A 23,966-nucleotide genomic window follows, 5' to 3' on the forward strand; every position below is an offset into this window, starting at 1 on the left:
ACTGTTGCTTTTAATCTACAATTTGGTTGTTATCAGACAATGCTATTTACAGAACGTGTCGTAGTCACATATGATGGTCTAGAACAACTGAGAGGCTCGAACCCAAAATAAGTTTGAAAGAAAGACTTACTTATTTTATTGCATCATTAAGTAATGAAAATACAGTTTTTCTCGCCTAACTTTTTTTTTATGTTGAAGTTTGTTAAAGCACATTTAATTTGATCTAACTTATAAACTATCTATTTTAACAATTCTGTTAATTCCCATCCATAATATTTAGGATATTCTATTATATTGTTTTAATGATCATCAAGAATGCAGGTCAAAAATTTAGATGCTTTCTTTTACATATTTAGCATTTTAATCGCTTTTTTTTTTTTTTGCCTTGATGTTCATGTTAAATGCTCAATGTGGTGTGACAAATTCATTATACGGAAGTTTAGTTATTCCATGCATGCAATCTCTCAATATATGTGAGTTTATTAAAACTGCATGTATGATTTTGCATGAATTAAAAAAAATGCTGTTTAGGACATGTCAAGTATATATTTCAGATCAGAAATTGCAAGAAAATGTATTGCTCAGGAAAATATCTCTGATCCAATATTACACTGGGTTTATGTGTGTGTATTATTATTATTTAATTAGTTAAAGATGACCTAATAAACTATTTGAAATGCTTGTTTGTTAACCCTTGTTCAGCTTGTTCACAGATCCTTGTTAACTGTTGAGTTTTGTGTATTTTCATTTTTGGCAATGCAATTTCCTGTGAAAGTGTTTCATGTCTCCTAAAATTAACCACACTCTCATTTTCAGTGAGCGCTGTTTTTTTTTAGTGCTCAGCAGATTATTGTGTTTCCTTAATGTGCTGTAGTGGTTAAAAGCAGACAAGTGCTGGAAAATGAACACTCAGTGAGTCGTTCAGATGCATTTGGGCCGTTTTAGAGTATGTGGTCTTGATTTCATTTTACTTGGATTGATGAATTTGCATGCAGTCCTTTCTGACAGGAAGTCTCACAGATCACTGGAGAGCAAAGACGACGTTCGGCTTTTCAACAGGACTCAAACCAACACTTCACCCACAGCAATGTCACACAAAAATGTCAAACAAATGTGTTCAAGGTATGCATTCAAAATATATATGTGGCCCAGTGTTTCCACCTCTTCTTGCAAAGAAGTGAGAGTAAATGAATAGATTACATCTGCCACTTCAGTGTCTATGATTAATCACACTCAGTGTTCTAGATCTCAACCTATTCTATTCTATTCTATTCTTTCATTTTGAAAAACTTTGAAAGTTTTCTCAGTTTATTCAAGATTAGTTCCTAGTTTTTTGCTTTTTTCTGAAAGAGGAACTTGCATTACAATGTGTGTGTGTGTGTGTGTGTGTGTGTGTTACTTTCCTTTGGGTTTCCAAGAATAACCAGTGATGGTGTTCTTTATTAACATAAACATGTTTATTAGTCAGCACTTTAATTATTTTGCTTTAGATTAAATAATTGTGTGTTTAATGTATGTTTAATGTGCTAGTTGAATTTTTTACGCAGTTGTGCACCTTGGACATGTTTAGGAACATTCTCACGTGAAATGAAAGGAGCTGTTCAGAAATGAAACACCACTTTCTATGAAACCTGGATAATGCATCGTACCGTAATGATCTGATGCCCTATTATACACATCGTTTTCATTTGGTATTAATATTCATCTTCCTTACATTTAAACTTGTGCATTTAGCAGACAATTTTGTCCAAAGTTACTTGAACAAAAGCAATTAGTCACAAATCGATCATAATCTATTGTTATTATTAATATCTATGTCGGACTGAGGGTCATGTTGGGGATTTTGAGGTCATCTCAGAGTACAAGTAATTCCAGTAGTTTGTTTTTAATGTTAAATAGTCCAGGCATCTTTACAATGCTTTAAGAATAGAAAGTGAAGGCTGCAGATAGAGGTTTTGTTTTTACTGGCCAGTCTTAATGAGTGGTGTTGACTAGATCAAGTATCACTATTATTATTGCTTATTCCACATTTAGACTCAGCAATGCGATGTGTTTGTGCTCCAGACATGAATAATTCATCAAAGCATGTGTCTTCTTGGCCGGTTAACTTGCAGTAATCCCACAGATCTACACTGAACCCGAACTACGGACCTGAATACTTGGATCTGTAAGCAACCACCAATGCAATTACACAAACTCACTCTGACCAACTCAACATCAAACCAGTTTTGTAAGAAACCTCTCACATTTTCTTCATAAATGTAAAAATCTAGTTTGTTAACAGGATGACTAAGTGTGATCTAGCCTTGAGAAGTACTTGAATAAATTAATTATGCATCCTTACGGGTAATGTGATTAATTAATATGCAAGATGTTAGTGTTTTGGTAGCACGACACGTATGTAAATGGTTTCAGCTCCGTCTTCATGTAAGGCATCAAATTAATATTATTAGTTTGAAAGCTCTGTTAGAAGATGCTAATGCATAAACTAGTCGAGAAATCAAAGTGTTTATCAGCTTCATCGTGGTTCTAATTTAAGGACGCCGAGGTTTGATGTTATAGTGAGAGGACGGGGTGGGACTTGGGTCCATTTGAAAAGTCCGAAATCAGGACAGCGGAGGGGAGCAGCAGTTCCTAAAGCTGGCAACAAACTGGTCACATTCACTTCTGTTTTGAACTTAAGAAAGACATGCATTAGTAATTAGGCAGCAGGATTGCTTTTCTGTGACTCTAACACTGTGGCACACCAACTTATAGACGCCTGAAAATAGAGAAGTACTGAGAAAACCAACTCTGAGGACTCACTTAACCCCAACAACTCACAGCCTCAGATAGATAGATAGATAGATAGATAGATAGATAGATAGATAGATAGATAGATGGATGGATGGATGGATGGATGGATGGATGGATGGATGGATGGATGGAGAATGGTAGACTATAGATAGATAGATAGATAGATAGATAGATAGATAGATAGATAGATAGATAGATAGATAGATAGATACATAGATAGATAGATAGATAGATAATGGTAGACTATAGATAGATAGATGGAAAGATGGATGGATGGATGGATGGATGGATAGATAGATGGATAGATGGATAGATGGAAAGATGGATGGATGAATAGATAGATAGATAGATAGATAGATAGATAGATAGATAGATAGATAGATAGATGGATGGACGGATAGATAGATAGATAGATAGATAGATAGATAGATAGATAGATAGATAGATAGATAGATAGATAGATAGATAGATAGATAGATAGATAGATAGATAGATGGATGGATGGATGGATGGAGAATGGTAGACTATAGATAGATAGATAGATAGATAGATAGATAGATAGATAGATAGATAGATAGATAGATAATGGTAGACTATAGATAGATGGATGGATAGATAGATAGATGGAAAGATGGATGGATATATAGATAGATAGATGGAAAGATGGATGGATGGATGATGGATGGATGGATGGATGGATAGAAAGATGGATGGATGAATAGATAGATAGATAGATAGATAGATAGATAGATAGATAGATAGATAGATAGATAGATAGATAGATAGATAGATAGATAGATAGATGGATGGATGGATGGATGGATGGATAGATGGAAAGATGGATGGATGAATAGATAGATAGATGGAAAGATGGATGGATGGATGGATGAATAGATAGATAGATGGAAAGATGGATGGATGGATGAATAGATGGAAAGATGGATGGATGGATGGATGGATGGATGGAAAGATGGATGGATGAATAGATAGATAGATGGAAAGATGGATGGATGGATGGATGAATAGATAGATAGATGGAAAGATGGATGGATGGATGAATAGATGGAAAGATGGATGGATGGATGGATGGATTGATAGATAGATAGGTAGATAGAATTGTTGCATTTGTAAAAACAAGTGTTCATCAACAAAAATTCATGCAGTTTTGATGATTTGTTTTTTTTTTGGTAATTTAACTAAATCTGAGATAAAATAAAACAAATGTTAAATGACAAACTTAAGCTTAAAAAAAGTTTTTTAAATAATTTTATAATTTTGTTTTATAAAAGTTTTATAAAAAAAGTGAAGTGCCTCAGTTACCAAGCATTTATTGAAAACAACTAATTGAAAATATAATGATAAAAGTTATTTAAAAAATGTAAAAATATAAGAATTGAAATATTTCTATACTGTAAATAAACCAAATTAACATAAAAATGGATAATAATAAACAATACTACTAGAACACTGATAAGGAGCACAGACTCTGGTTTTATTAACTATGAGCATGAGCACTAGTGATAGTGATGCTTAACTAATCAGATGACTCTAATCAGGAAGAACTCCCAAACAGGTCTGATTTCAAAGTGGAAAAAACACACACAGACTCTGAAGAACGCAATGTTCTGTCTTCATCTGTTCGGTGAAGGCCAGTCATTCTCTCTTTCAGTTTTGCGTCTCGTAAGTGTATCTCAAGTGCTTGTTCACAGTGTCCTCGTACAACCCTTGTGGGTGAGAGATGATGATTAACCTCAGTGTGAAGAGCACTGGTGATGATTTCTGCAGTTTAATTCACCCCAGCACGCGCATGAACGCACGCAGGCAGGCTAATTTCTCCTTTCATTTTTCCATCCATGACCCACTTCTGTTTAAGTGTTTGTGTGTCGGAGTACGCAAATATATTTTTCTACATGCACACACACTTAAACAAACATATGCATGGATGTCCTGCATTATACATCTGAAACATTTATGTTTTTCCTCTTTGGCTTTCAGTGGTTTCCAAGCATAACAGATGACTTCTTCCCACAGCCACAGAAGATCCGGATGAAACCCAAGCTTCAGATGCGAGCCAGTTTGATCTGATAGGCCATGTGTGTGTGTGTGTGTGTGTGTGTGTGGAGAGCGAGGCTGGAGGGAGGAGTGTTTGAGTGCATGACAGCAGGATAGATCAGAAGAGAGATCGTTCCAGTGCTGGAGGTGATCCTGCATGGATGCAGTGCTGAATGTGCACGGGAAAACACATTTATTGAATGACTGCTTGCTTTGGCTGTGTCTCTCTGGACCCTGCTGACCACGTGTCTCTGGAGCGAAGCAGCTCTTCTGTGCTGGAATGAGGAAGCTCAGGCTGAACAAGCAGGTAATTCCCAATTGGATAGTGCATCCGATAAAATCTGAGAGAAACTATCGCATGCATGTGACTCCCGGGATGCTTGAAAGATGACTTTTGAGAAAGTGTTGCAGTTGTGCTGGTGTGCATTAGCAGGAATGTGAACTGCAGTAGCTGTATATGCAGCGCTTTTGACTTCAGTTCAATTGTGCTGATGGTGAGTGGGTGAGGAAGTGTGTGTGTGTGTGTGTGTTTTCCTTGTGTGAAGGGCCTGCTGAGAGCAAAGGTACGTCAGAGAGTGTGACTGTACACTTTAACACTTACATAGGAGAAAGCGTGGACTGTTCATGTGTGTGTTTGAATAGTTTGAGCTCAATTGGCTGTTCGATTTTACTGCGGTTTGAGCTGGGTTTGATCTGTAGCTGTGTGTGTGTTTAAAATAATAGAATTGTGTGCTGCGCACAAAAACTGTGTTCATATATCTTTATTTATTTTCTTTTTTTTTAAGCAGGGACTGTCAAGATCCAAAAAGCAGCATTAAAGTAATTAATATGTCTACTTTGCTATATTCTAAGTTGCAATGTAGCTTTGTGTGAGGAACAAGCCCAAATTTAATTGGTTTTTCAGTTATAACTTCATTAAAACGTGCAAATTTATCTTGCTCGAACACTAGAGCATTTAGAACATGGGTCCATCCATCCATCCATCTACAGTATCTATCTATCTTTTTGTCTGTCTGCCATTCTATCTGTCTGTTTTTCTTTTATATCTTTTTATATCTTTCTCTCTGTCCATTTCTCTGAGAGGAACATGTGTGTTTGTGAGGTTTAAGAGTTGTGTCTCTTGGTCTTGTGCGCTTACACTCATTCTCGTGTCCTGAGCACTTTCCCATCATCATTTGTGATCTGTTTCTCCTCGTCCCAGTTTTCTCTCCTCCTCCTGCTCTCTTCTAGAGCGCTGACCTTCAGTACAGTATGTTGCTGAATGAGTTTTTTTTTTGCAAATGTAGGATGCTTATTAAAGGGTCAGTTAACCTGAGAATGAAAATTCATCCATCTTCATCTTCATCTACAGTATGCATGCATCTGTAATAAAACGTCCCTCACATGACTCCGGTTCCCATCAGTCAGCAGAAGAAACAATTGTTTTTTTAATTTCTCTTACAAAAATGAATGGATTTGTTTATTCACCACTCTCACCCAGAGCCGTTTTATTACAGATGCATGCATTTTATTTCACGTCTTCTGAACTGTTGACAACAAACACCTGCATACCCCAATTAAAAGGCTTGGAAGAGCAAGGACAATTTTTAATATAACTTTGATTGGATTATTCATAAAGAGGAAAGTCACCTATTTATAATGTTACAATGTTTCAAATAAATGTGTTCTTTTGAATTTTGTATTCATCAAAGAATTCTGAAAAATAAAATGTATCAGTTTTCACAGAAATATGAATCAGCACAGCTGTTTTCAACATTGATAATAATCAGAAATGTTTCTTGAGCAGTAAATCAGTATATTTTCATGATTTCTGAAGATCATGTGACACTGAAGACTGGAGAAATGATGTTGAAAATACAGCTGTGCACCACAGAATAAATTACTTTTTTTTTCTGTTTTTACTATATTTATTTATTTTTTATCAAGAAATGCGGCCTTAGCAAGCAGACGAAACTTCTTCCCAGAAATCAATAAATGCTACCAACCCCGATCTTTTTAATAGAACTGTATATTATTGCATTTTTTCTGGTACGCTCTTTTAAATATCATCATTACTGCTTTGAAATGAACGTTTGTTCAATCTTGTGAAGCATTTATCTGTTTCACAATGATAAGCACCATTCATGATCTCCATCACCACAGCTTTAGCAGGTGTGATATGGAAATAAAAAACGTGTTGTGCTTTTCTCAAGAGTCAATCTCACTCTGAGCTCCAGGGAAAGAGTGCAGAAAAGACCCCCAACACTCGGTTTAATCGTCCCTTATCTGCGCTGTCATTCTTTTCTTATAGAGCGATGGCCGGCGAGAGACACAAAGAGAGTTAGAGAAATGAAGGGACCAATGCCGGACCCGGTTGCTCCACTTCTGTTTAACGGGTTATAAAAGTGGGACAGTCTGTTCTATGGAAGTTCTCCAATTAAAGTTTCCGGGGACCACTGGAAATATATCTATATTCACCATGTCCTACATAGGAAGGGGGCGTGTGCTGTGTGTGTAAGAGAATGAAGTACAGTACGACAGGAGGTGTGTGTAAAAGGGTTTTTCTCACAAAAAAGGGAGCGAGCGAGATGAATGGACGCTTGGAAAAAGAGCTGTATTTCTATTACGTTCTGTTGCTCTACTGACTAACTCGCATGCTGGTTTAGTATGGTTTGACAGGCCTCGTCTTGTGTCCTCAAAGTCAGCTTTCTGCAGTCTCTCTTCTGTTTTCGTGGCTTGGTCTCGTATCACCGCTCTTCCCGCGTTGTCCTTGGGCTGCTGGTTTCTGTGTGGTGCCTGTGTTACTCTCTCTGAATCGTCTCTAGAGAGCGAAATGAGGCCAGTGCTCTATTTTTCCCAACCTGCCTCAGTCATCTGCCAATTATACAGCGGAGAGCTAATCAGACGCGCGAGAAACACTTCTCTGCTTCCTCATTGGTTTGGTTTTATCAGCTGCTGAATATGAGGGGATTCGTGCATGTGGTTGACATGTCCGATATAACAAACCATGGTTGTGTTTATAGTTGGTTCCTTACTCTGCGTGTAGGGAGCGACGGTACTGAACACCTTTAATATTGCAGACACTAATCCATATCGAGATTTGATTAAATGCTCTACTTTTGATTTATTCATAAAAAATGGCTGAATTCCCTGACGTTTTGCTTTATACATCAAGTTCCATTTCAATCCCTGTTGCTTTTCAAACACAAACGGGGTGAATTTATGAATGAAAGTGTGAAAGTTCTGACACAAAACAAAGTTGTTACGTATCCTCATGCTTTTTAAAAGTGGTTAACTATGTTTGACAGTTGCAATATTTGAAAATCGAAAATTATTAACTTATTTTTTAAATAACATTTATATCTGAATATATGTCAGAGTTCAGAGCGGAATCATTTGAGTCAGTTCGGGAGTTCAAAGCGGGTTCGCGAATCATTTGAGTCAGTTTGGGGATCGTGAATCATTTGAATCAGTTCGGAAGTTCGTAGCGGGATCGCGAATCATTTGAGTCAGTTATGGGGATCGCGAATCATTTGAGTCAATTTGGGAGTTCGTAGCGGGATCGCGAATCATTTGAGTCAGTTATGGGGATCGCGAATCATTTGAGTCAGTTTGGGAGTTCGTAGCGGGATCGCGAATCATTTGAGTCAGTTATGGGGATCGCGAATCATTTGAGTCAGTTATGGGGATCGCGAATCATTTGAGTCAGTTCGGGAGTTCGGAGCGGGTTCGCGAATCATTTGAGTCAGTTTGGGGATATCGAATAATTTTGAATCAGTTCGGGAGTTCGTAGCGGGATCGCGAATCATTTGAGTCAGTTCGGGAGTTCGGAGCGGGTTCGCGAATCATTTGAGTCAGTTCGGGAGTTCGGAGCGGGTTCGCGAATCATTTGAGTCAGTTTAGGGATCGCAAATCATTTGAATCAGTTCGGGAGTTCGTAGCGGGATCGCGAATCATTTGAGTCAGTTCGGGAGTTCGGAGCGGGTTCGCGAATCATTTGAGTCAGTTTGGGAGTTCAAAGCGGGTCCGCGAATCATTTGAATCAGTTCGGGAGTTCGGAGCGGGTTCACGAATCACGAAAGATTCGCGCTCATAAATTTTCAAATTGGCCATAACCTTTAATTCGCAGGGGTGGCAAGGCTTCTTTTAGGGTGGCATTTGTATAAACTCCAAGCTTATTTTAAATACAGAGATATATAATGATAAATAAAATCAATAAATAAAATAAATAAAATCAAATAAAATAAATAAATAAAAATCCAAAATATATATCTTATTATTTGGATATTTTATATTTATTAGATATAAAATTATATTGATAATACTAATTTAAGATATATTTTAAGATAATATTAAGCTTATTATTTGAATAAAATGTTATCCAAATATCCAAAACCAAATTATTAAAAATAACTAAGGCATAGATATAAATAAAAATAGTATTCCAATCATAACTGTAACTATTTCAGTATTTGCATTGGGTGAATGTGCACTTGGTGAACCACAAAAGAGGTTGTGATATTTTACGTAATTAACCACCTAAAGCTGTGCAAGGGGTGAATCTGTCACCACGAGCCGTCAGTAATGAGGTGACAGAGATCTCTGGAGGTTTACAGGACAGTTTCTAAACGTGTACATCACTGACGTCAGTGTATCTTTACAGTATTTACTGTACAGATGACAGGTGTCGAGGCAGAAGTGGAGATATGTGGTGCATGTGCAGTGATGCTTTTCAAGGCGTTTGTGGAAAAAGAAGAAGTGTGTAAAATAAACGTGCTGACTGAAAGATGATATAAATAAATCCTGTGAGTCAGTGTCCCTCTTGCGTGCAATTATACAACAATATAATCAGCAGAAACACAGCATCTGATGCTTCACAATGCTGCAGCTCAGTGACTCAAAACACACGCTCAATGCAAAACACTAAAGCTCTTTGATCACACATAAGACATTTTCTCAAATATACAGTATTTGTATTATGCTGTCAAAAAAAAATTTGTGTGTTTGAATTCAAATGTAAGATTACAAAATATCTGTTTTATCATTGGGTTGTGGGTAAAAGTTAATATGCATGACACAACATGCAAGATTTTGGCTGTGAGGTTGGAACAATTAAAAGATTAAATATTAAATAAATAAAAAATGTAATCAATGAAATATGTAATGCACATTTTATAATTATCTAGGACTGTTTTTGCTTAATGGTCAGTAATTTTAAGTGAACAGCAATGAAAGGTGCTATATAGGCTACTATAATATGTTTGCATGTAGGAAACATGCCAAGCTCATATATGCGTAAAAAACAAAAAAACAATGCTACAGTTAGTTATTGTAGCGATTGAAGTTTGAATTCCATGTCAGAATGTCTGTTTTTGTTTTGATCAGTGTGACTCCGCCCACTCACAGTTTATCCAATAGTGTTTCAACACCCGGGTTGCCAGTTGTTGTAAAACACAGCGACTACAGCCAGCAGACGAACTCCGTCAAAGACTGTGGATGCGACCTGACCTAAAAAACCCTCTGCACCCATCTAAAAACCTCTGTGTTCTGAGTGGTTTCTTACAGGGCGAAGTCAAAAGGTTTTCTGGTTTCTATAAGTGTGGCTTTATACTGATTGTTTCTAGATCTGGGATTTATTTTAACATCAGTGAAAGTAAATGATTATTCTCTCATTCTTTTCTTCAGTCGGTCTCACATTAAGGTGGACTCAATGACTCAATGCCATGACATCGACACTGCTTGCTGACACTGTGCAGCAAAGGATGCTGGGAAACACCAAACGCTTTTTTGGCAGCACTGAAGACAAAGAGGGCGAGGATGAGGAGGATGAGGAGGAGCGATTGAATAGATTGAAACAAAATGGGATGATCGATATGAGGGACAAGGAACACCTGAACCGGGCTGGACGCAAGACGGATGGATCCAAACCAGCGGCCGTCGTGATTGGATGGCAGAGAGGAGAGAGACAGCCCGGGGCCTTTAACTCCGCCCAAAGAGGAATCCCACATTTGCCAAGTCAGCCGACTCTTTATCATCAGACCACCAATCAGCCGCAGTATCACCCGGTCTTGACCAATCAGCAGGCCCGACAGCGTCTGATGGAGCGGAGCATGACTGCAGTGACCCCTGTGGAAGACTCGCACCTCGACGTGATTGTGTTTCGCATCGGCATCCCTGACATCAAACAAACGGTGTGTGTGCATCTCTGTTCACACACACTGACACACACTCACAATCTGTTCTAGAGATTGACTAATAATCATTTAGTCAAATTCTCTACTCGGCACCTTACTTAATTACTAAAACTTAATTTTATTTCTACAGATATTTGCGTTTACCAATAATAATTTAAAATCTATCAGTATGCCATAATGTCAATTATTATAAATAATTATTATAAAAAGCTCGCTTTTTTTTATTACTGTCAAATAAATAAAAATAAAATAATTCTTTAAAATAAATTATATTATATTACTATTATTATTAATAATTAATGTTTTTATTTGTATATTTGCAGTGTAATTTTGACTGTTTATTCAAATAAATAGAAATAAAATTATTATTATAAATGTACATCATTTATATAAAATTTTTATATTGTAGCATTTTTTTTTATAATTATTGTCAAATAAATAGAAATCAAATAATAATTTAAAACTGATTATATTATTATTAATAATTAAAAGGGTGGTTGATCAGATTTTTGCAAAAGCCTGACTGTGTGGGATGCAATGTAACATGTGCTCATGGATTGTTAAAAATAAAATAAAATCACATTATTTTCACATATTTTACCTTTTTAATGTCTGTTGAGTTCCTGGTTTTAAGAAGCCCCTCCTTCAGAAATACACACACTAAACACACACACACCCTAAACATACACACACACACACACACACTGTACAACAGTAAATGTTTCTAATGAAAGCTTTAAAGAAACACACACACTTTAATATACTCTGGAACTGTTATGTCTCCCAAGGTTACTGTGGGAGGGATCGAGACATTAGAAGAAAATTAAAAAATAAATTAATTCTGGGGGCGAAAATGGGAACATGGGAATCTGTGATTAAAGAATATTTACTGCGTTTGTATATGAGTGTGTGTGTGTGTGTGTGTGTGTGTGTGTGTGAGGCTATTCTGGGGAAGTTTTCAATAAGCACACACACACACACACACACACACACACACACACACACACACACACACACACTGAGCTGGAGTTGTGTGGGAGCTCTGACCTGATTTAATGTCAAAATCTCTCTCATCTAAACTCATCTCAACTCCTGACTCAGTTAGCAGCTCACTTTAACACACTCCATCGCGGCACATTAACAATCCCCAGATAAAGCTACACATTACTGAAGTTTGGGGTTGGATTTTAATACGCAGGATGGTTTATGGTTTACAGTATGTCACATGACTGTTTTAAAGCTTTTGTAATAGCTTGTAAAAGTGATTGATTACAATCCAAAGCAGACAACACAGAAACATTCAACAGGTGTTAATAATAATATAGTAACATACAAATGTTTCAGGTTCAATATAATCTTTGACGTTGTTGTTGTTCACCACAGGAAATGGTTGCAGCGTTTTGCAAATATATTTACAAAAATGGGTTTCAGTGTCTTTTTTTTATATAATATAAAATATAATAATTTTTGATATTTATATTTGTATGCATATTTTTACTCAAAGAAAATTATTGCAGCTTGGATTTCAGTGTCATTTTAATATTAAATGTTATAATATGTATTATTAATATGAATAACATAATGATACTATGTTAATAGATGACTATGATAATAGATGATATTTATTTTTAGTATCATGGATATTATAGCTTTAGTTAATATTTTAAATATTGTATTTCTTATTACAGTATATTTTAATAAAATAAAATAAAATTAAATTAAATTAAATTAAATTAAATTAAATTAAATTAAATTAAATTAAATTAAAAAAAATTTTACTTGCCTTTTAGCTAAAGTTTTAGTTATTTTATTGATTTGTAAATTTTTATTCATTTATTTATTGTTTTTTAAATATGTTACTAAATATTTTTATATTTTTATAATTAAATATTTAATTTTACAGATTTCTTTTATTATTATTGTTGTTATACTTCAAATTAATGAAAGTAAGAAATGTTGTTTCGGCAACTAGTTGAAATTAAGTTTAAGTGTTTCATATTTCATTTAAACAAAACATGTATTATGGATATAAATATTCTTCTAAACTCTCCAGAATGCATTTCAACTATAAAAACATTAGTGTAAACACAACTTTAGTGTGAGTTATGAGTCTGAATGATGCTCTGTGGTGAATGATGGCACATCACTGATGTGGAATAAAGCTGAACGTTGATTTAACGTTAAATCCAGTTCAATGTTGTTCTCACAAACCTGTATTCTCTCTCTCCGTCTGTAGAAGTGTTTTAGGTTCGACCCCGATTCAAGCGTTTGTAACGCGAAGCAGCAGATTATTTGTTCTCTCAGCGAGTCGTTGTGGGACGTTTACAATTACGGCCTCTTCCAGCCAGCCGGAGACGGACGAGATGCCAAGTTCCTGGAGGAGGAGCGCCTGCTTCGGGAGTTCGCTCAGTCCCTGGAGAAGGGAGTGCCCTACCTGGAGGTGCTGGGGAGGATATGACATCACAAACACTACACTACATCACCTAGAATGCTCCTGAAATAGCTTGCACATTCCCATCATTATTGACCTTTACATAATGATACAGGTCATTTAACACTTGTTGAGCCTATGGGGCAAGTTGTCACAATAGGAACCTGCTGTTTGATTGACAGCTGAGAAGAATCACAGGCGACACTTTACCATCAGGCTTCATTTGTTAATGTTAGTTATTAGTTCACGTGATCTAGCAATAACAAATACTTCTAAAGCATTTAATAATCATTTGATTAATCATTATTAATTTATGTTAATTTGAACATTTGTTAATACATTAATACATTCAAAAGTTGTAATCTCTAAATTTACTTAAAAGTCACAGCTCTTAATATTTTATTATATTTGTATATTTTATACATCTGTTACTGTTGATAATGTATTGTTAATTCTGAAAATTTTTAAGATTAATAAATACAGCAAGAAATGTGTTGCTTATTTTTTTATCAATATATTATTGATTATTGTGAAGTTTTACCATGTAGCTTTATGAAAAATTTAAAAATGTATAAAAAAAAGAAAATCCACAAATTATTTTTTGTTTAAAATTGTGTAACTGTTTTTAATTTTAATTTAATTTTGTATTGTTTTGTTTAATTCAATTCAATTCAATTCAATTCAATTCAATTCAATTCTATACAAATAAATTAAATTAAATTAAATTAAATTAAATTAAATTAAATTAAATTAAATTAAATTAAATTAAATTAAATTAAATTAAATTAAATTAAATTAAATTCGGTTCTATTCTATTCTATTCTATTTTATTTATTTATTTATTTATTTTTATTTATTTTTTTTATTATTATTTTTTTATAAAAAAATTATGTGGCTTCAAATTTGAATAGTGCCACAGGGAAATTTTTACATCTCCAGAAATGACACATTTCTTTGTTTTGCAGTTTGAATCAAACAGTCCCATCATCTGCATTAAAACTCTCATTTAGGTCTTGTTTCTCAGAACTTTTAACCAGTTTCTCTCTCCCTCCTCTTCCTGCTGTCTTTAATTTACAGTTCAGATATAAGACACGGGTCTACAAACGGACAAACCTGGATGAGAAGCAACTAGCGAAGCTGCACACCAAGGTAAATACAATACAAAAAACATATAGCCACCAAAACAGATTATATATAAATGTGTAAACAGTCTTTTGTGGAAAGCTGGGTGTTTTGTCTTCTGTTTGGAAGAGGTGAAGCGTCTGTGTGTGTCTCCCTCTGCAGGCCAATCTGAAGAAGTTTCTGGATTATGTTCATGCTGGAGCAGTGGAGAAGTTGAGTAAAGCTCTTGAGAAAGGACTGGACCCCAACTACCACGACACCGAGAGCGGAGGTGAGACTGTGAAGGGTCTTCAATCCCTCCAGAGTCTCCTGGTAGAAATTTAGAAAACATGACGCTTTCAGAAAACTGATTTTTGGATACTACCAAATACGCCTGTTTGAAAAAGTGCAACCATTTTATTTTGGTAATCAGAGTGAATCTAAATCTATCATAATCTAAAACTAAAACCATAAAACAAATTGTTACTTGAAACAATTTACAAAAAGTTTCCAATTGTTTATGTGGTGACATGAACAAACAATATTAGTTAATTTCAGCTATTATTAATACATTATGTTGTATAAAGGGCCTGGTTTAACATGAGCTAACAATGGAACAGTTTTAATAACTAACAATAACAAAGGTGATTAAATGCTGTAACAAATGTATTTCTCATTGTAAGCTGATGTTTAATGCATTAACTAACATTATCTAATAGGACATTGTTGTTACCCTTGAAATAAAATAAACATTAACTGATTTTTTTTAAATAATAATAATAATATGAATAATATTATTAATATTTTAACACTTTGAGTGTCTAGAAAAGCGCTATATAAATGTAAGGAATTATTATTATTATTCATAATAATAAATAAATAAACTCTTTCACTTTAATTTTAATTCAAGTTAAAATACTAAAATAACCCAAAAATGTTTTTTAAATTAAGTAAAATGTAAAAAAACTTATAAATATTTATTTTCAGTTTTGACTTTAATTTTTAATATTTGTTTTTGTATTTTTTTGTCATTATTATTATATCTGTATAGCATTAAAAAAATACATTTTTTATAAAACCAGAAAATATGAAAATTAAATCAAATTTAATAATATAATAATATATCAGTGATACTAAAATAACATTGGCCTGCAGTTAAATCGGTTTATTATGTTTAAACCATTCATAAAAAATATAAATCCTCATTTTTATTTAATTTTTAATTGTTTGTTACTCTATGTATATTATGTAGTAGATGTAGATTAATTGAAGAATATGTTTAAACCTCTGACATTTTCAGTTCAGATCAGCGTCATTGTGTTGCCAACATTTCCCCGGCAGAATCGTCTCATTTCATTGACCTTCGACTCAAAGCTCATTGTGTTCATGATGAGTCTATTCTTGTGCCGTTTCATTTAAAGGATGCTTTTTATGTGATGTGACGTTCAGCGCACTAATTGCAGCTTCGTTCTGAAATAAGCAGGAGACACTTCAGTATCTCGCTCCCAGGCTCTGTGATGTCATAGGGCCATCGCAGCAGCTCATTGGTCAGTTATAAACGAAGGGATCCTTTCTGATTGGCGGTTGCAACCTTAGATAGTTAACCATTTGGGTATGAATGCTAGCTTTATGAACATCAACCGTGAGCTTTAGTGAGCTGGATGCTTGTGTCTCTTAAATAAAGCTGTTCTTCCGTAGCTGTAGTGTCAGTGTCTCTCTTCCTCTGTTTCTCAGAGACTCCTCTGACTCTGGCGGTTCAGGGGACTCTGAGCGCTGAAGGGATTCGTGTTCTGGTGCTGAACGGTGCTCATGTGGATTTCAGATGCAGAGACGGTCTCACACCCCTCCATAAAGCAGTCAGAGCTCATAACCAATCCACACTCATGGTACAAACACACACGGTTCATTCACAGTAGGATTGAAAAAGTGCATTTAAAGGGACAGTTCACCCAAAAATGAAAATTTGCTGAAAATGTAGTCAGTGACTTAGTTTCTTCATCAGATCAGATTTGTAGAAATTAAGCATTGCATCACTTGCTATCCAAAGGATGCTCTGCAGTGAATGGGTGCCGTCAGAATGAGAGTCCAAAAAACTGATAAAAACATCACAATAATCCACAGCACTCCAGTCCATTAATTATGAGTCATTATTATAAGTCCTCTATCTATAATATTGCTTTCTTCAGTGAATAATTCTTCATCTTATCATCTTACCTGAATCAGGAGAGAAATATGCACAGATGCATAGCAAAACAGAGTAAAATATGTGGATGGATTTTGATGTGAGAGACAGCAGGACACACGCTTTTTCAATGGTTGAAGCGTTATTATGGATTATAGACTCATAATTTTGCATGAAGTGATGGTTTAAAGTTAAAAATGCCTTAATTATGGATTTGTTTCTTACAAACACACAGCTTTTCACTGCATAAGACGTTAACGGGTGGACTGGAGAGGTGTGGATTACTTGTGATGTTTTTATCAGCTGTTTGGACTCTCATTCTGACGGCACCCATTCATTGCAGAGCATCCATTGATGAGCAAATGCAAAATTTCTCTAAATCTGTTTCCATGAAACTCATTTTGGATGGCCTAAGGAGGAATACATTTTTAGCTATTTTTTATTTTACACACTTTGAGATGCACTAAGTAGCCTTTTTTAGATCATGAGCAGATAAATACTTTATCTCCATCACATTTTATTTACAGGTTAATTTGATGGTGGCAACTGCACAGTATTGATTAGTGCATCTTTAACGGGGTTTGTTTATAATTCTTAACATCCCATTTTACAGGCGCTGCTGTCTTTGGGAGCTTCTCCAGATTATGGAGACCGCTGTGGACTGACGCCGCTGTACCACTCGGTGCTGATGGGGGGCGAAACGTCCTGCTGTGAGACTCTGCTTTACTATAGAGCACGGCTGGGCATCAGAGACGAGAACGGCTGGGACGAGTCACACCAGGTGTGTTTACCATCTTAAACACAAGAGGATGTCAAATATGTCAAAGCCTGTGTGTATATGTGTGCATGCATTTCATTTATATTCACATCACTCTCTCATTTTTTTATGCATGATCTTATTTATGATAAAATGTGTCTTTTGCTATGTTGGAAGACTAAAAATGTTTCTAAACACCTGAGCATATTTTTGCATGTTTCATCCTGGCCATCACTGTGTCTGTATTCGTAAGCATCTTGACACTTTTCATCCTTTGTTGAAGATATTTTTCCATCAGATGTTAGATCTTTAGCTTTAACCTCATTACACACGCAAAAAAACAAAAAAACAAAAAAAAGCTACTTAATGGAATCTGATAATGGATTGCAATGCTGAATGCAAACAGTAAAATGCAGTTATGAAGTTAATTAGACTTGTCAGTAGTTTAAAATAGAGGAGAAAAGCTTCTTGCTATATTTTGTTGTCAACTCTCATTCTGACTAGATCAAACTCTAGTGTAGATGCAATAAACTCAGCAAAAAAAAAAAAGATTTATAGATAATGTTTAGAAAAAATATTAAATAGAGCTGTTATTTCTTCACTAAAACCATTAGAAATAATTCAGCTGGAAATAAATAAAAGATGAAAATAAGAGAAAATTAGAAATGGTGTTTTGGCAACTAATTAAAAATTATATTTATATATATTTTTTTATTATAGTATATATTTTTTATTCATTAAATTAATTGTTAATTGTTTAATAAATGTATGCATTTCTTTAATTATTATTTTTTAATTAGACAGCGATGTATTCTGTGTTTTTAAAGTACTTTATAAACACATTTTGAAATAAATGTTTATGTACTAAATTGACTATAATTAAATCTGAAATAAAATGAATTAAAACTATATATACTGTATATATTATATATAAAATGATAATTGATTAGCTATTAAAAATGATAAGAAATATGAATAATTTAATTATAATTAAATAAAACAAAAATATTAATTAAGTACTACAATTACTACAACTAAAGCAGTTAGTTGAATATATAAATTATAATAGCACATAATAAAATGACTAAAACTTAAATGATCAAATTCAAGATTGTAGTACATATTGTCTAATGTAAAATCCTGAAGCCGAATGTAAGATGTTTTTCTCCAGTGCACTTATTACAGTTCATGTTCCCCTGGAGCAACCTATGGCACGGCAGAGATAATGCATGGCTGGAAACCTTCCAGATATAATCACTACACCACAGCACCGACGTCAGGAGACCAACAGGTCAGCAAACCCTCTGTGGGTGGACTGGGTCTGAAACCACACGAATCTGACGTACAGTACATAAACATCTTCAACAAATGGAGAACAACATCTATATAGGCGCTTCTGAATCATCCGACACTGTCCACAGTCCTCCGCTGTCTCTCTCTCTCTCTCTCTCTCTCTCTCTCTCTGTCTCTCTCTCTCTCTCTCTCTCCATAGATCAGACATGAAGAGGCGTTTGGAGAAGATGAAGTTCACAGGTACTCATCTCTCATCTCTCATTTCATTCATCGTCTTCTGCTGTCTGTCTGATGCCTGACTTTCTTTTTAATTCTGTCTTCCACACACACACACACAAACACACACACGCACGCACGCGCACACACACACACACACACACACACACACACACACACACACACACACACACACACACACACACACACACACACATTATATATATAAAAAAAAAACATACAAAATATGAGAATCTTAGAAAAATAAACATTAAAAACATATGGATAATATTAAAATAAAAATATTAATTAAACTATAATAATATCTCAAAATAATATTGGGTCAGAGTGGTCAATGTAATGAAACAAAAACTAATAAAAAAATTGAAAAAGCGACATAATTACTAAATCTTGAAATAAAATTGTAACAAAAATAGATAATATAAAAATAAAAACGAAAGCATGCCTAATATTAATAAAAACTGCTATGGTATCTCAATGATACTCAAATATTACTGGTGCAGAGTGGTCAATATAATCAAACAAAAACGAATTAAAAAACATGAATTACTACAACACTAACTAAAAAACTGATTCAATATATACAAGATTTCTTGATGTATATATTATAAAAAAACAGGCAAAAAGAAACTGATAAAAATGAGGAACTTACTAAATATTTTCTCAATGATATTAAAATAATACCGGGCCAGATTAGTCTATAAAACAAAAACTAATAAAAAAGAGAAACAACAAAACTTTAGATAAAATTGAAATGAAAGTGGATCATATACAAATATGAAGATAATGAAGCTAGAAGTCCTAACCATGAAAATACATAATTTATTGTTCTTGAAATTATACCGGATGCATCACGTCACAGAACATAATTAAGTTTGTTAAAGTTTTTTTTTTTTTTCGATTAGCCTCTTTGGGTTGCTAAGCTAACATTCTGTCATTTACAATGAGTAGCATGCTAATCAGTTAGCCTGCTAGTCTAACACAACCAATGGAAGTTTAAGTAATCAGAATATTGCATAAATAAATGCATTTTTTTAATATACATTCATAATCAATAATAATGTTCATTTGTAAAAGAGTATAGAAATATGTATTATAATTTTAGGCTCTACAGAAAGAGCTTTCTGTACCCGCCTCCAACAGAAAGAAATGACAGATGATTCCGTCATGATTACGCGGTCCTCTAGTTTTTCCCTGGATGTGATCTAATGTCGTTCCCGTCTGTGTTTTGTTGAATCCACTGCAGGCGTGTCAGCACGGATTCGCCCAACACTTAGAACACCTTCTGTTCTATGGGGCAGACACCACTTCCCAGAATGCATCAGGAAACACTGCCCTCCACATATGTGCCCTTTACAACAAGGTAACCTGACAGAGTCTGACAGTAATCCAGCGATACAGATGTGACACTGCTGGCTTTGACTTTGAAGGCGTAGCACAGTCTATTATTAATTATATACTATTTTTTTGGTTATTTCATAAGCTTTACATTTTAATGAAATTTTATTTTATAATATATTTGTAATTTTAATTTAATTTAATTTAATTTAATTTAATTTAATTTAATTTAATTTAATTTAATTTAATTTTATTTTATTTTATTTTATTTTATTATATTGTTTCAATTTTAATTGTAATTTTAATTTTAATTTAATTTTATTTTATTTTATTGTTTCAATTTTAATTTTAATTTTAATTTAATTTAATTTAATTTAATTTAATTTAATTTAATTTAATTTAATTTAATTTAATTTAATTTAATTTAATTTAATTTAATTTTAAATTTTAATTTAATTTAATTTTTTTTATTTTAATTTTAATTTAATTTTATTATTGTGTAATTTTATGTTCTTTGTGTGTCACTTTTTTAACTTCAACTAAAACTTATTTCAAGTCATTTTGTGTGTTTGTGTGTGTGTCTAATATATATATATATATATTAAGCTTTATTCAGGGTTTCTGCAGGTCTTAAAAAAATTTAATTCACCATTCCTCAAAGGTAATAAATCAGAGCAGGAAGTCAGAAATTGATAAAGTCATGACATTAAATGTTGCATGCACTGCTAATAATGAATATCTTCCTCAGTATTTTGGTATTTTTTCCAATACAAATATCTTTAAATCAAGATACATTTACTTAAGTTCATAAATGATGATATGAAGCCTTGCTTTCTGAGGATTTGAACAAAATTAAGTGAGTTTATTTTCTGAGAAACTGAAATGTTTTTTATTTTTTTATAAGGAAAAGAAGTCTTGGTATCTTATGTCATTTTGCTTCTGTAGTAAATGTGTCCTCTCCTCTGTCCAATCAGGAGAGCTGTGCCCGGGTCCTTCTTTACCGAGGAGCCAGTAAAGAGATGAAGAACAAACACGGTCAAACCCCTTTCCAGGTATCTGTGTATTAATCCTTCTAGTCAGAATGACTTCTTATACATGCATGTGGGAGGTTTCACCGCTGTACTAAACATAAAAGGCTGACAAGACATAAAGACATCTACAATAGATATTATATACCTAGAATTGCACAGATTGTGCTCATATAAAAGACTGCTGCAAAGTATATATCAGTGCTGTGTTTGACAGGTCGCTGTGATGTCTGGCCACTTTGAACTTGGAGAAATCATCAAAAATCACGATGATGCAGATGTCGGTAAGTTTATATTTCAAATGTGCACAGCAAGAGATATGCATACCTTAGCTGTCCTCCAAAATCTAAGATCTTGTGTTTTTTGTTGCCTACAAAGATGCCTTATATTGGTGAAAACCCATAATGCTTTGTGCTGAAAAATTGATTAAATCAGACCATTTTACTCAATATTTACGTGTTTTTTTGTGTGTGTGTTTATGATAGCTGTTGTTATTACCTGAAACTATTAGTTTAAACTTATTATTTACATATAAAAAATTATTAATCATTATTCAGCTGAAATATTATAAATATAAAATAATAAAATATTATAATAAAATAATTTTAAATAATAAAAAAGTATATATATATACAATAATTTATTATTTTATATATATTATAAATATAAATATAAATATAAAATCATAAAATATCATAATAAAATAATTTTAAATAATTAAAAAATTTAAAAACAGAGAAATTTTAGATACTAAAACGCTAAAACTAAATATGAAATAAAAGCAAAAGCTAATTAAAAATATTAACAACTATAAATAATACTGAAATAACACTTTTAGGAACATGCTAAAGTCACGTTCCCTTTGAATCAATTCTCATGTGCTTCATTATTTCCTATCTACTGTGTGTAGACCTTCCAAACTGCCTGCTTTTGAAGTTCCTTTGAAGGCAGCTCACTAGGTTTTGGAACAGAGCCCATCTCTATACGCTCTCTTTTCCTCTAATCTTTTACTCTTTTCCCACTAGTTCCGTTTTTGGAAACTCCCAAATACGCTCCTGTCTTTATGGACGGTATGTTGAATCAAGGCATCACACCCGGCCTTCAGCATCCTCACCCGCTGCTCCGCGCCAAGAGCGAGAACATGATGACGACGCTCATGGACCCCGTAGTGCTCCCCGCTGCCTCCAGCATGCCATCTGCTCAGGTAACCCTTCACCCCCTGCTGGCCATCAGGGGAACACACGAACACAGACATCAGCCGCCAAAACATGTGTTTCCTCTCGTTTCAATCAGACTCAGCGCCGGGCATCTTTCGCTGTGAGGAGCTCCAGCAGTCCCCGTGGAGCCCGGACCCGATCCCCGTCTCGAGGGAGAGAGGAAGGAGAGACGGAGGACAAGCAGCACAAGCAACGAGGGAGGCAGGGGTGAGCACAGATCCCCGGGGACCGTCTCTGACCACTGTATATAAACTGGGGATGTTTTTCAAGAGCAAATCCTGGAAAAGTTCACGGGTTTCATTGATGCAGCAACACGAACGAGAAAAATAAATAAAAAATAACTAGAAACCTGATATACAGTATATAATTGAGTCTGAATTTTTTTTTTTTTTTTATCAGTATTTAAAAAACCCATCTTAATGAACCAATTCATAAAATTTTATGCATAAATGAATATATATAAAAAAATACATATATACATAGAAATGCATATGATAAAAAAAATAAAAAATAAAAATGTTAATGATTAAAATCAGAAAATAATAATATAAATGATATTGAAATGTGATTATATAAATAAATTACCCTTATATACTTATGTAAATTACTTACGCTAATTAAAGAAAAATATATATATAATGTAACAGAAACTAAATATTTTACAAATTCAATTTCACATTTTAATTATATATTATATTACATTTTTCTATTTTGAATTCATATATATATATATATATATATATATATAAATATATATTTAGTTTTGTCAATTTTCTTAGTTTTTGTTTAGATTGAATTTATTTTTTGTTTCAGTTTTAGCTTTCATTTATTTTCAGTTTTCAGTTTTTAATTCATCTTTATTAAAGAATTAGACATTGTGGTGCTTCACGAGTAAACTTATTCATCTATTATTGTAGCGCTTTGTCTCATTCCTGGAAGAGCGACAGTATTGTGGTAAATGTTGGTAGTTTAGTTACTTACTGACGCTCTCTGTGTTGAACACACTGCAAACGATGAGAAACGGCACAAATCTTTCTGACTGAGAAGAACAGTTCAGGCTGAGAAATCAATCATCATCCTCTCAGCAGATCTACAGCACACCAGAGCAACTCCTGCAAACACAGGCTCAAAGCTCAAACCCCAAACCCATGGAAATGAGAAGCACCTCAGGCCAGCAGAAATTAATACATGTATTTCCCAGCATGCCTCTGGCTTTTAATTACATTTGTGTTATTTCAAATTACTTGTTGTTTGATTTCAGTGCTGGTAAACGTCTCTGGTGAATAAACAATCTCACACACACACACACACACACACACACACACACACACTAAGTTTAAACATGATTTAATATGAAATAA

At 34.0% G+C, this 23,966-nt stretch overlaps 1 protein-coding gene across 3 annotated transcripts in view; it reads left to right on the forward strand.

The window, feature by feature from the left end:
• Window positions 1-4,937: 4,937 nt before the first annotated feature.
• The window catches only part of LOC113092656 (SH3 and multiple ankyrin repeat domains protein 1-like), a 43,126-nt gene continuing 24,097 nt past the window's right edge, over window positions 4,938-23,966 (forward strand). For 2 of the 3 annotated variants that reach the window (XM_026258334.1, XM_026258335.1), the window contains exons 1-12: window positions 4,938-5,155; window positions 10,513-11,018; window positions 13,258-13,461; window positions 14,530-14,601; window positions 14,737-14,845; window positions 16,288-16,439; window positions 17,349-17,516; window positions 20,269-20,385; window positions 21,335-21,412; window positions 21,606-21,672; window positions 22,414-22,592; window positions 22,682-22,812. In XM_026258334.1, coding sequence (XP_026114119.1) covers window positions 10,551-11,018; window positions 13,258-13,461; window positions 14,530-14,601; window positions 14,737-14,845; window positions 16,288-16,439; window positions 17,349-17,516; window positions 20,269-20,385; window positions 21,335-21,412; window positions 21,606-21,672; window positions 22,414-22,592; window positions 22,682-22,812 — 1,745 coding nt within the window. In that variant the 5' untranslated portion in view covers window positions 4,938-5,155; window positions 10,513-10,550. Of the gene's footprint in view, window positions 5,156-10,512; window positions 11,019-13,257; window positions 13,462-14,529; window positions 14,602-14,736; window positions 14,846-16,287; window positions 16,440-17,348; window positions 17,517-18,939; window positions 19,026-20,268; window positions 20,386-21,334; window positions 21,413-21,605; window positions 21,673-22,413; window positions 22,593-22,681; window positions 22,813-23,966 lie in introns of those variants that run through there. The other variant, XM_026258336.1, reaches the window with a different exon arrangement.

This window comes from Carassius auratus, unplaced genomic scaffold (assembly GCF_003368295.1).
Source record: "Carassius auratus strain Wakin unplaced genomic scaffold, ASM336829v1 scaf_tig00214714_1_2670353, whole genome shotgun sequence".
NCBI lineage: Eukaryota > Metazoa > Chordata > Actinopteri > Cypriniformes > Cyprinidae > Carassius > Carassius auratus.